The following is a 14130-nucleotide window of genomic DNA, read 5'->3' as shown; positions in this document are numbered from 1 at the left end:
CCTGATCCCCAACAATCCTTTTCCAGGATTTCCTGAGTTGTCTTTCCTGAGTTAGTCCAAAGTTTAATGACTTCTCTCTCTTTAGCTAACTCCTTTTTTAGATAAGCATCTTTTTGTAACAATTTTTCTTTAACATAAACAACATTATCTCTTTCTTTTTGAAATTTTAGCATGGAAAGCAACTCAGTTTCTAGTTAATCATTCATTTTCTTAAGCACAAAGTTTTCACTCTTGATCCTATTGTTTTCTAAGGTTTGATCGATAAAACTAACATACAGAGTCTTAAGAAATAATCTTAATTCACAAATATCATCAGTATCAAATGCAAGAGTAGACTAAGATACCTTTAATTCAGCAGTGTTGGTCTCGGTATCAGCATTTTCCATGAGAGCATAATTGATCCCATCATCTGAGTCTGATGAATCATCCCAGTTTCTCTTCTTTGAGATCAAAGCTTATTTCTTCTCAGCTCTGGGTTTTCTGTAGTCAGCTGCAAAGTGTCCAAGTCCATCACAGTTGTAACATCTCTCTTTTAACTTGTCAGGTTTTCCAGATCTAGCTTCCTTCCAATCGGTATCTCTTATGTTGTTCCTCTTATCAGAGTTTGAGGAACTGGAGCCTTTTCTGGAAAATCTTCTCCCTTTCTTGAAGTTTGTTAAGTGGCGTTTATATCCACTTAGAACGCTCTGTAAAGGCTCGAATTGGTGTTTTGTACTCAAGTTATTTATGTATTTGATGTGTTTTTGTAGTGTTTTACATTTCAAGGCATAATCAGGAAGGAATGGTTTTGCAACAGGGCATCATACTTGGGTACAAGGTCTCTAGTAAGGGTCTTGAGGTGGACAAAGCCAAGGTGAGGGTCATTGAAAATCTTCCTCCACCAATTTCTGTTAAGGGAATCCGCAGTTTTCTTGGGCATGCGGGTTTCTATCGGCGTTTCATCAAGGACTTCTCTAAAATCTCTAAAACATTGTGCAATCCACTAGAGAAAGATGTCACTTTCAAGTTTGATGACGAGTTTCGATCTGCTTTGAAAGCTTAAAAAAGAGTTTGATTACGGCACCTATCATAACTGCACCTGATTGGAATAAGCCGTTTGAATTGATGTGTGATGTAAGTGACAATTTAGTTAGAGCAGTTCTTGGGCAAAGGAAGAACAATATATTTCATGTGGTCTAATATGCTAGTAAGACCCTCAATGGTGCTCAACTGAACTATACTACTACTGAGAGGGAACTCTTAGCCATTGTCTATGGTTTTGAAAAGTTTCGTTCTTATTTTCTTGGGAAGAAGGTGACAGTTTTCACTGATCACGTTATAATTCTCTATCTTGTCTCGAAGAAGGACTCGAAGCCTAGGCTGATTCGATGGGTTCTTTTACTTCAGGAGTTTGAGTTGGAGATCAAGGATAGAAAAGGTACAGATAATCAAGTTGCCGATCATCTCTCACGTTTAGATGATCCAAGTGCGACTTCACAGGATAAAATATTGATAAATGAGTCTTTTCCCGATGAGCAATTATTTGGGGTGTAAGAAGAGGAACCGTGGTTCACAGACATTGTGAACTATCTTGTGAGCAAAATTATGCCTCCAGACTTGTCTTCTGCTCAAAGGAAGAAGTTTCTTCATGAAGTGAAGTGGTACATATGGGATGAGCCATTTTTGTTTCGACAAGGAGCTGACCAAATCATCAAAATATGTATTCTGTACAGCGAGACGGAGGGTATCTTATGAGACTGTCATTCGACTGTTTATGGAGGCCACTATGGTGGAGAAAAGACATCAGCTCGTATCCTTCAAGCAGGATTCTTCTGGCCAATATTGTTTAAGGATGCGCATCGATTCATTTTGAAGTATGATCGCTGCCAGCGTGTTGGTAATATGTCCAAGAGGGATGAGATGCCTCTTAATGTGCTTCTCGAGGTTGAGGTCTTCGATGTTTAGGGGATTGACTTCATGGGGCCATTTGTCTCATCTTGCAATAATCAGTATGTCTTGTTGGCGGTTGATTACGTCTCGAAATGGGTGGAAGTCAAGACTTTACCAACGAATGATGCTAAGGTAGTGCTTAATTTTCTTCACACGCAGATATTCACAAGATTTGGGACTCCAAGAGTCATAATCAGTGACGAGGGATCGCATTTCTGTAATCGCAAGTTCACTGCTATGATGCAAAGATTCTTATCCATCGAGAAAGGATTGGTCTTTGAAGCTGGATGAAGCTGTTTGGGCGTATCGAACAGCATACAAGACTCCGCTAGGATGTCACCGTTTCGATTGATTTATGGTAAGGGATGTCATATTCCCGTGGAGCTAGAGCATAAAGCGTATTGGCCTTTGAAGAAAATCATCCTTGATATGGATGCAGCTGGTAAGAAAAGGATGCTTTAATTGAATGAACTCGATGAGTTTTGACTTCAAGCGTATAAGAACAACAAAATGTATAAGGAGAAAGTCAAGAGGTGGCACGATAGGGGTCTAATGCTCAAATCATTTGTGTCGGGGAAACAAGTTCTTTTGTTCAACTCTCGTCTCTGTTTTTTTCCTGGAAAATTAAAGTCGAGATGGTCAGGGCCGTTTGTTGTCAAATCTGTGTTTCCACATGGAGCAGTGGAGATTTTTGATAATAATCCAGGCCAAGCATTCAAGGTAAATGGACAGCGTCTGAAGCACTACTATGAAAATAAGGCAAACCGTGAGGTGGTTAGTGCTGTTTTATTGTCCACTTGATCTCGGGAGTCTACGTCAAGCTAGCGACATAAACCAAGCGCTTCTTGGGAGGCAACCCAAGCTTGTTGTACATTAGTAATTGAGTAGAGAAGAAAAAAAAGAAGAAAACACAAAAAAAATCAGAAAAGCAGGGTGTTTTGACAGAAGCACGGCGCGCCCGCGCTGCCTGGCGGGGTGGCCGCGTCGAAATTACAGAAGCAGGGCGCGCCCGCGCTGGGAAGCGGGGCGGACGCGCTAGGAAGCGGGGCGGCCACGCTGGTTTGACAGATATACGGCATGCCCGCGCTACCTGGCGGGGTGGCCGTGCTGACCCCCTGCAGAAAAAAAAATTACAAAACCAAAAATTCAAATACTTACCATAAACATACTCCCAGCCGAATTTTACTCTTCCCACTACCCTAATTCTTCTCCTTATCAATTTTTACAACCCATTACCCCCACTAATTCCATAATCTTCATCCACTTATATTCTAACCCTAATCCCTTCCTATATATACATACACTTACATACATCTTTACCCTTCACTTTTTCTATTCTCAAACCTAAACCTTTATACACATATCTTCTCTTTCACTTATTCAAAGTCAATGGCACCCAAGAGACAAAGGACTCAAGTTAGCAGCAGCACCACTGATTCTTCAAGTGTTGGGGGTGTGAGGCCTAGGTTTGCTACTCCGGAGGCTGAAACGGAGTATATAAGGCTGTTATCGAAGCCCATAGTGAATGAGAGGGGTTTTCTACCATCAGGAAGGGATGGTAAGCTTTTAGAGATGATTCTGGAGATGTGTTGGGTTGCTTTTTGTGAGTTTCCCGCTGCTGTGCCCATGAGTGTTGTTGACGAGTTCTATGCGAATGCGAAGGCGGATAAGAATGGGTACTCGGTGGTTCGCGGTTTGACTGTGGACTATACTGTGGAGGCTATTCGTCGGGTGACTAACCAGCCCGAGAGACATCCGGGGCAAGAGGATTGGGTGACTAAGACAAGGGAGGATTTTGAATTGGACCTGATTGTTGCTACATTGTGTGTCCCCGAGACTTACTAGAAATTCAAGAGGGACACGAACGAGTATGCACTTTCCATGCCTCATGTATGAACAAGTTTGCTCGTGCGTGGAATTCTTTTATTTGTGCAAACATCATGCCATCTTCTTATATGCATGATGTTACTGTGGATCATGCACGGTTATTGTGGGGGATTCTACAGGGAGATTATGTGGATCTCGGGTCTAAGATTTATCAGGGTATTCTGAGGTTTCTGTGTGGGAGCACTACGATTTCTATTCCCTATGCGTCGATTGTGACGAAGCTGTGTGTGGCAGTTGGAGTTCATTGGCCCGCACACGAGCAACTGCAGTTGACTAGTGCCCCTATCGATAGTTCGACGATAGCAGTGATGCAGGAGTGGTACGGTGGGAAGGCAGATGAGAAGGGGCTTGGCTACACTTATGATCATTTTCTGGGTGGCCAGCCATCCGATCAGACAAATGCTGATGGTTCAGCTTAGGCTAGTAGAGCAGCATGGAGGCATCAGAGGGGTGAGCCTAGTTATTTGCAACAGCAGCAGGATGTAGAGGGTAGTGCTTGTTTGGGTTCAGCGCAGTATAGGCTCTTGATGAGGCGGATGGATGCGATGCATGACATCCATAATAGGTTTGCACATGATCTCACCCTTGCGTTGGGGACAACTTTTAGAGCCACATGAGTTGACATTCAGTGGCCAGTTTTTGGTGAGGATGCTGTGTACCCGCCTCCTGACACTCCACCCATAGAGGGTGATGACCATCCTGATTCCTTACTATTACCTTCACTGAGGACAGTGAACATTTTAAGTTTGGGGGTGGTACTTAAGGAATATGTTTATGTGAGTCCATTTGTTGCATATTCGTGATAGTTCATATAGTTTGCATATTTGTCATGTAGTTTTTTATTATTTTATTTTGCATGTTAGTATGTTTCATGTAGTTGCATTTGCATTTTAACATGATCCCTTAAGTTTGCTGTTCCGATTGATTTGTGATATTGATACGAGTGTAGTGATGTCGTATAGAGGAATGTTAAGTCCTATCGAATTGATTTGCATGTTGGAAGCAAGAAAAATTTCACCAAGTCTTATAGGTTGCTTGCGTGCTAGATCATCATCATGGTTTGTTTGTTTGTCGAGGTTTAATCACTTGTTTATATTTAGAATTTAGGATATTCTCTTAGTGGCGTAATAACATGGATATTTAAAAATTGGAGAAAATATTGGATTTCATTGCTAATAGTGGCTAGGTGTCAAATGGCTACTAGCCGGCTCATTTTATATGCGTAGTCTAGGGTTGAGCGAGATGGAGCGAAACACACTCGTTCAGAAATCATGTGGAAAAAAAGAGAAGAAAATGGAAAGAAGGAAAAAATATGTATTATGCATAATTGATCACGAGTGGGCTCTTTAATACTCGAGTTATTAAGTTCTTAGGGGACTTTGTGCCTAGTGACCTAAGGCTTTTATAGTCTGGGATCCACTAACCTAACGCTCACCACATGGGTATTATTGCATAAGTCTTTTGTGGACCTCACTCATTGCACGATCAAATAAGCATATTTGTGTTTGTTATGTGTTATAAATAAATGCATGAATCCTTGTATAACACCAATAAAATTGAAGTATTGTCAGTCATTTTGAGTTTAACATTTATTCTATTTATAACCTTGTGATTGCCTTGATGAGTGGTGAGTTATGGTTATTGATCTAGTTGCGATGGTATATCTGTTAAGCATTTGCACACACGCACATTTCTAGTTTGTGAGTTGATTTGTGGGATTTGATTGATCTTTGTGTGAATAATTACATTTGTTGAGATATTTCTTGTTGGTTGGTTTAGTTATTCTAAGGGGATCGATGCATTCATGTAGTTGCATTCATGTATTTATAATTTCCGTTCTTTGAGTCTGTTTATGCTTGAGGACAAACATCGGTTCAAGTTTGGGGGTGTGTTAAGTAGCATTTATATCCACTTAGAACACTCTGTAAAGGCTCGAATCGGTGTTTTGTACTCAAGTTATTTGTGTATTTGATGTGTTTTTATAGTGTTTTGCATTTCAGGGCATAATCAGGAAGAAGGAAAGGTTTTGCATCAAGTTATGTTAGAAGAGTGTCGGGAAGAAGCCTTGGTTGAATGCACGAAGAAACCAGCAGTTGAAGGCATTTAAAGAAGGAAAAATTCAGTTCTGGTAGAAGGTCAGGACGCCCGCGCTGTGTTAGCGAACGACCGCGCCAGTTAAGCAGGACTACAGCGCGCTCGTGCTGGGGTAGCGTGTGGTCGTGCCGTGTCGGTTTTCCAGAATCTTGATTTGAATAGAAGATTGATTTGCTGGGATTTTGGACGGTTTGGGCTGCTATATAAAGACTCTTTGAAGAGGTTTTTCATAACGGAGACTAAGGAGAAGACGGCGAGAAGACCTAGGAGCACAAATATAATGAATGAGAAGAAAAGCTTGTTTTACTTGTGATTCTTTGATTGAGTTGTAATCTTGGATGCTAGTTTTCTTGTTTATTGAACCTTATACTCTTGTGATCGTACTTTTTTTATTATTCAGTTTTATAAAGACCTAGTTTATTATACCATGCTTTCATCGGAACCCACGGTGATGATGAGTTCGGTTATGAACTAATCATTATCGTGGGGTTCTAATGGATTTACTTATGGATTTCAATAGTTAATTTGTTTCGATATCTTAGTGTGTGGTAATTACATGATATCCTAGTATTGGTTGTGCTTATTCGTCTTATGAGCGTCACGAACTTATAAGATAGCGTGTTAATCTCTATTGAAGCAAAACTGAATATAGAGGTTTAGAACTTTCCATGCTAGCATAGGTTCATGTATTTGTTATGCATGATTCGTAGGTAATTTTAACCATCTTAATTTTCCTATGTAATCACGATGATAACTTGCACATTAAACCTTTATGTTGTCAAATTCTATAGACATATAGGGTCTTAACATACTTGGTGTCTATTCAGCTTCTATCTCTTTTGTGGATGTCTGGTATAGGGTATTCGTACAATGAAAGTTGGCGTTTACTAGTTTCATGTTGTCTGATTAGTTGTCATCACCATTGCATGCTAAGGTTAATAATGACTTTGAATGAAGTATTTAATGAAGTTAGAATCCCATGTTTGTCTCATATTAGTAATACAATCCTTTTAATCTCTTAGTTATTTGCATGTTAGTTAATATTTTAGTTATAAAACTCTCAACTTGTTATCATCTTAGCATTTAATAATAACCATATCATTGTTGCATAAGTGCATATATTGAAGTTAACCTAAACAAGTCTCTGTGGGAATGAACTAGAAAGAATTTTATATTACTTGTGAACGCGTATACTGGCATGAATATTAGCGCGTGTTTTCGTCCTAACAAAGTTTCTGTAGACCATCTTCTTGAAGCTTTTAACCAGTAGGGCAACCATTTGATCCATATCTTTATTGTTGTTATGATCACTATCAGTATCTTATTCAGTATCAGGATTTGAGCCATCATAATTTGATGATTCAGTATCTGACTTAGCAATCATGGCTTTCCCTTTGGAGTAGCTTTTTCTCCTAACTTTCTCCTTTGGCTTTTCTTCAACTTTGAGTGCAACTAGTCTAGGTTTTGATCCTTTCCTCTTGCTCCTTTGCTCCATCTCTAGTTCATGAGTTTTAATAACTTCATAGATCTCATCTAGAGGTGTGATGTCGAGTTGATAGTTATCCCTGATCGATGTAGATTTAAAGTCCCACTTTTTAGGAAGAGCAAGTAGGAACATCAAGTTTGAGTCGTCCAAATCATATTCTTTGTTGACAAGGGAATCGTTATTCAGCAACTTCTGAAATCTGTCATAGATTTCAGTTAGGGATTCATTGTCCCTTGAGTGCTGATATTCTTGAGTAAGCACTGTCCTCCTGTTTTTCTTGATAGCACTTGTACCTTGACACTTTACTTCTAAAGCATCCCATATCTCTTTTGTTGTTTTACATCCAATGACTCTATTGGACATAACACTATCAAGTCTGTTGTGTAGGATATGTGTAACCTTAGCATCCTTCACGATAGACGAGATATCTTCAGGAGTGTAGTCCTTCCTGTCTTTGACTATCATCTTCTCTGGTTCTCCTGCAATCGAAACAGCTACCTTCATGGGTTTATGAGGACCATCATAGATCCTGCTTAAGTATTCAGGATCTTTGGCTTCCAAACACATGGCCATCCTGACTTTCCAGATTGGATATTCATGCACTTTCAGGATGGGCACCTTGATTGCTTCATACCTACTCATGTTGCTGCTTATCTATGATGTGGTTGTGGGTTGTGGCTTCGGATCCAGAATCTGTGTTTCTTCTTCTCCTTTGTCTGACATGGTTGATCAATCTTTAGATCTTAAACTGTTTGTACATTAACAGCAAGCTCTGATACAAATTGTTAGGCTTTTTATCAATTGTAGAGAGGGGGTGAATACAGTTAATACGATCAACTAGACAAAGCTTCAACAGAATCAAACAGTTTTTATATCAATCTTATAAAAACTTATTACACAAGTACTCTCTCGAAAGGATGAACAAATATCCTTGAGAGCTGCTAGGTTATATGAAAGATATAACAATATCACAATGCATATAGCATGGACCTAAACTATGCTTTATATAGAGCACAACTACCAATGTATAAGGAATCCTATTCTATTAACAACAAGGAAACCTATACTATTGCTTCTGAGATAAAGTCATCCACCGACTTGAAATTCCCGTTTCCTTTTCCTCTTCAAAGATCAACTGATGTGACAAATACTGATTTCATCATCCATGGACATCATCATCCGTTGATAGCATTATCCGTCGAATATCAACATCCGTCAATGTTTGTAATCATCCGTCGATGCTTATCACCATCATCTGTTGATTTTAGTAATTACCATCTGTAAATGCTTCTGATAGTTTTTGTTTGATATAATCAATTGCTCCCAACACCTCAGATGAGTGGGAGTCTAAGGCTCACCAGACGGAAGACAAGGTTGTTGTCCTGGAGAAGTGGTATACCAAGGAGATGCGGAGGAGGAAGAAGGAGTGGAGAGGTCTTGTGGATTCATATCATAGATCCGATTAGTTTACTCGGATGATAGATGATCACGACGACCAGATATGCCTCGTGAACTTGGCCTTAGGATGGGAAAGGGGCATTAAGGACGTTCATAGTTGGTATTCGGACGTGGTTGATGCAAGTCTCTTCTTTTTCCCTTGGATGATGTCTGTTATGGACCCATCCTGGAAGGCCTCCGGGTCTGTGCCCGAGACTCCCCGCATGCGGTCTCAATCTAGTTCAAGCCGCAAGGGTTCCGATTCCAAAGGTAAAGCCCCTTCAGGTAGTCCCAGCTCCAAAGCAACCCTTTATGGGAAAGTCATGGAGCCGGTTGCAGGGTGCCGCAGCTCCTCCTCTGAGGTAGGTTCAGATAAGGAAGAGGACGAGGGAGGAGGGAATGGTAAGGAGGAGGACTCTTCTAAAGAGTGATTGTTATGGCCTTTCATGGCTTTGGTTGCCGCATGTGGCTATATTTTCAGATTTTGTTTATTCGAATCATATTGGCTTGTAAACTATTGGTCCTTTAGGACTTTAACTTATGATCCTTCTGGATCGTTATCTATGCATCTTGTTTGATTTTGTTTTATACTTGTCTTTTATTTTCAGCATTTGGTCCTTCGGGACTTGCATTCTTTAGATGCTCGTACTTAAATAAATTGGTAGACAAGATGATAGAAATAAACTTGCATAAATAAATAATATCTTTGAAAACGGGTTCAACCCGTACATAAGATGGTTTCGTCGACCTTATTGATAAACCTAATACTAAGTACTAGGAACATATCACAAACTTCCTAAACATAATAAACCTTCAGGTTTGAAGCGTGCCAAGTACGGGGCACTTCATCACCGTGCAAGTTCTCCAACTTATAGGATCTTTGTCCTAATGTCTTCCTGACCTTATAAGGCCCTTCCCAGTTAGGGGCTAGCTTTCCTCTCTCCCCTACTCTCGATGCCTTAATCTTCCTTAAAATCAAGTCTCCTTACTGAAAAAAATCTTTCTTTAACCCTTAGAGGGAGGCTCTTCATTGATGCTCTATATTGCGGGCATTGGCCTCATCTCTGACCTCATCAATGAGATCAAAAGTGAGCCTCATGCCTTCTTCATTGGTCTCTGGCTCATAAGCTTCGATCCTAGGGGATCCATGGGTGTTCTTAATGGGCACCAAGACCTCGGATCTGTAAGCCAGCATGAATGTGGTAGCTTTAGTTGTCACTTTAAAGGTAGTACGATATGCCCATAGTATAGGCAGCAACTCGTCTGGCCAAGTGTTCTTTGAGCGCTCAACCCTTTTCTTAAGTTCATCAAGGATGATTCTGTTAGCAACTTCTGCCTTCCCGTTTGCTTGTGGGTGCACAATCGAGGTGAAGCGAAGCTCTTTGCTGTTATCATCACAATACTCTCTGAACTATGAATTATCAAGTTATCACCCATTATCCGTGACAAGGATGCGTGGGATCCCAAATCAGCATATCATATTCTCCCAAAAGAATTGGGTAATTTTCTTGGTGGTTATCTTGGCTAGTGCCTTAGCCTCAATCCACTTCGTGAAGTAGACTGTGGCTACCACAATGAACTTCCGTTGTCCTGATGCTATAGGAAATGGTCCAAGGATATACATTCCCCATATTGCAAATAGGATGGGTGTGATGATAGATGTAAGCCTCTTTGGGGGCTGTCATACTATTAGAGTGTGCCTCTGGCACCTGTCATATTTCTTCACATAATTCTTTACATCGGCTAGCATAGTTGGCCAGTAGAATCCCAATCGAGTTATCTTGTTAGCGAGGGCCCATCCCCCCAAATGTTGTCCATAAATCCCTTCATGTGCTTCTTTAAGCGCCTCCTCCGCTTCAAGAGGTCTCAAGCACTTCAGGTATGGAATAATAATGGACTTTTTGTACAGAAGGCCTTCAATCAATGAATATCTCAATGCTCTCACTGACAGCTTGCGTGCCTCCTGGGCATCATTTGGGATCCATCTAGTCTCAAGGTGGATTTTGATCAGATCTATCCAACAACTTGCCACACCAACCGGTGCTATCAGATTTATAACATATATAGTAGGGGTCTTCAGGACCTGGAAGTAGATACTTCTCGGATAGTTCTCGATTTCAGATGAGGCAAACTGGGATATGGCATCAGCCGCAGTGTTCTCCTCTCTTGGAATGTGTTTTGCTAACCATTCATCAAACTGAGTTAGTATTCCCTTCACGATTCTCAGGTACTTGGCCATAGTATCATCCTTGGCCTCAAACACTCCATTGACTTGAGCAACTACAAGTCTTGAGTATTCACAGACCTTAAGCTTTTTGGCCCTCACGGCTCTAGCCAAGCCTAAGCCGCCTATCAATGCTTCATACTCTACTTCGTTATTCGTAGTTGGGAAGTCCAACTTCAAAGCATACTCAATTATGAACCCATTTAGGCTTTGCAAGACTAGGCCTGCACCACTGGATTTTGTTTTGGACGCTTCGTCAAAATGGAGAACCCAATACTCTTTCAGAGTCGTATCTTTATCTTTCTTTTTCTCTCCTCCTTCTAGAGTTACTATCTCTTGCCCCCTCGATTTTTTGGTCATTAATGGTGCATTCGACCACGAAGTCTACTAAGGCCTGAGCCTTGATGGCTGTTCGAGGCTTGTACTTGATGTCAAATTCTCCTAACTCAATTTCCCACTTAATGAGCCTTCCACTGGCCTTCGAGCTATATATAATGTTCATCAAGGGTTGGTCAGTCAGGACTTCGATCTTGTGAGCTTGGAAGTATGGTCTGAACTTCCTCAAGGCTGTGATGAGGGCAATTGTAAACTTTTATGTTGTGGAGTAATTCAACTCTCATCCATGGAGCACCTTGCTTACATAGTATACTTGATTCTAGAGTTTTTGTTCTTCCTTTATCAGAACGACACTCACAGCTTGTTCAGATACTGTGAGGTACAAATAAAGGGACTCCTCCGGACTTGGTTTGGCTAGCAACGGGGCTTCAGTCATGTACTTCTTCAGCTGTTCAAATGCCTCTTGTCTCTCAACTGTCCATTCAAAATTCTTCACCTTCTTAAGGGTTTTGAAAAGGGCAGAAATTTGTCTCCAGACTTGGAGATGAACCTCCCTCGAGCTGCGATTCTTCCTGTCAGCTTCTGAATGTCCTTGATGGAGCATGTTGGCTCCATGTCCAGGATGGCTTTGATCTTGTCGGGTTTGGCCTCTATTCCCCTCTTAGAGACCATGTGACCCAAAAACTTTCCAGACCCAGCACGAAAAGCACATTTAATGGGATTTAACATCATCTTGTGGTGCCTCAGCACTTCAAATGCCTCTCCGAGGTGACTAATATGATCGGCCTTACTTAGGCTTTTAACTAACATATCATCAACGTAGACCTCCATGGTCTTCCCAATTAGATGGACAAATATCTTATTTACCAACCTTTGGTATGTAGCTCCTGCATTCTTAAGTCCAAAATCCATAACAAGATAAAAAAAGACATCAAAGTTAGTTATGAAAGATATCTTGAGGGTGTCATCCCTGTGCATTTTAATCTGATTGTAACTGCTGAAGCCATTCATAAAATTTAGCATCTCGTGTCCAACAGTGGCATCGATCATGGTATCAATCCTTGGTAGTGGGTAGCAGTCCTTAGGACAAGCATCATTCAAGTCAATGAAGTCGATACACATCCTCCACTTCCCATTGGCTTTCTTGACCATTACGGGGGTGGCCAACCACTCAAAGAATTGCACTTCCACAATAAACCCAGCTTCTAGGAGCTTCTCGACCTCCTGCTTAATGGCTTCCAGCCTGTTAGGGGCATAAGTTCTCTTCTTCTGCTTCATAACCTTTCGAGTTGGGTCAATATTCAACTTATGAGTTATAAGGTTCGGGTCAATCTCAGGCATATCAGCTGTCTTCCAAGCAAACACATCACTGTTCTTTTATAGGAAAGTTATCAATTGGCCCTTCAAGGGCTTGTCTAAAGATGCTCCAATATACATGACCTTCTCCGGTCTAAGAAGTCTAGGGGAATTGGGACCAGGTCCTCTGCTGGCTTTCCTCGAAGTTTTTCATTCTCACAAACATCTATGTCTTCTATGGGGAGGACCTGCCCCCAGTTCCATCGGGCCTAAGTGCTGCAACATAGCAATTATGGGCCATTTTTCTGATCTCCTTTCGCCTCTCCAATACCGTTCCTAGTCGGGAAATTCAATACCATGTGGTAGGTTAAGGGGACGGCCTTAAACGCATGTATCCCTGTTCTACCCATGATGGCATTATAAGTAGACGCTGCCTTAACAACCTGAAAGTTTAACATCTATGTGGCCTCCCTGGGATCTTCCCCAATAGTCACGGGGAGTTGTATTGCTCCTTCGACTTTGCATTCCATGTGGTTAAACCCGTAGATGGGTGCGTTAGATGGAGTTAGTTGAGAATCATTGTAGCCCATCCTTATGAATGTGTCATGGAAAAGAATATCCACGGAAGCTCTATTGTCCACTAGGACCCTCATAAAAGGACAATTTTTAATTGCTGGGGTAATAACTAGAGGATCGTCCTGAGGAAATTTCAAACCTTCAAGGCCCGGGTCACAAAATTCAAGCGTCATCTCTAACTTAGAACGCTTAGACGGTTCTCCAACTATGCTCATCACCTCTCTCGCATAAGCATATTGAGAGTTCCTTGTAGTCCTAGTTGTTGTAGGACCTCCTGAGATCATATTGATTACTGTCCCTCTGGGCTGTGGGTTGCGATCTCTATCATTACCCCTTCGATCGTCATCTCTTCGGTCATTGTCTCTTTTTTGGCCTTGAGCCTCTTCACCCTTGGTGAAATATCTGAACTTTCCCCTTCAGATCAAATACTCAATCTCATCCTTGAGTTGCCTACAATCATTAGTATCATGACCAACATCTTTGTGGTACCTGTAGTATCGACTCTTGTCTCTTTTCTCTGGGTCTCCCCTTAGTGGCTTCGGCCATTTGAACTCTTATTCCTTCTCAATTTTCATAAGTATTTGTCTCCTTGGAGCATTTAACCTTGCATATTCAGTGAACCTTGGTTGCTGATTCTTCTTAGAAGAGGAGTCAGAACCTTTGCCAATTCGAGGATACTTGTCCTTGGCATCGTACTCCTGATCTGTCTTCCACTTCTTATTTCCAGCGGGTTTATTACTCACTATTGTCTTCTTCATACTTTCCTCCACCTTGATATACTCTCCAACTCTATCCTAGAGCTGTAGCATGCTTTCAGAAGGGCATTTTCCCAGGGACCGAGAATTCTCTGGACCCTATTCTGATA

The 14130-nt window shown here is 41.2% G+C and overlaps 1 protein-coding gene across 1 annotated transcript; it reads right to left on the bottom strand.

The window, feature by feature from the left end:
• Positions 1-9860: 9860 nt before the first annotated feature.
• LOC141660983 (uncharacterized) lies at positions 9861-13147 on the bottom strand. Its single transcript, XM_074467960.1, has 7 exons — positions 13046-13147; positions 12829-12937; positions 12324-12739; positions 11944-12227; positions 11388-11542; positions 10543-11281; positions 9861-10239 (listed from the first exon to the last, which is right to left on the bottom strand). Exons 1-7 carry the CDS (start codon positions 13145-13147, stop codon positions 9861-9863), a joined length of 2184 nt encoding a protein of 727 aa, XP_074324061.1.
• Between the last annotated feature and the right edge of the window lie 983 nt (positions 13148-14130).

Source organism: Apium graveolens, chromosome 5, assembly GCF_009905375.1.
Source record: "Apium graveolens cultivar Ventura chromosome 5, ASM990537v1, whole genome shotgun sequence".
NCBI classification, from domain to species: domain Eukaryota; kingdom Viridiplantae; phylum Streptophyta; class Magnoliopsida; order Apiales; family Apiaceae; genus Apium; species Apium graveolens.
The sequence above is the reverse complement of the archived record's forward strand: the minus strand, read 5'-3'. Positions and strand labels throughout refer to the sequence as shown.

Bases quoted from the DNA above. Each gene is read 5' to 3' on its own strand.
- LOC141660983 (XM_074467960.1), bottom strand. From the start codon at position 13,147: ATGTTAAACTTTCAGGTTGTTAAGGCAGCGTCTACTTATAATGCCATC. The intron at 12,740-12,828 runs GTATATTGGAGC...CTTGGAAGACAG, and splicing joins CTTAGACCGGAGAAGGTCAT to CTGATATGCCTGAGATTGAC. The intron at 12,228-12,323 runs GTCTTTTTTTAT...CTAATTGGGAAG, and splicing joins CTTTCATAACTAACTTTGAT to ACCATGGAGGTCTACGTTGA.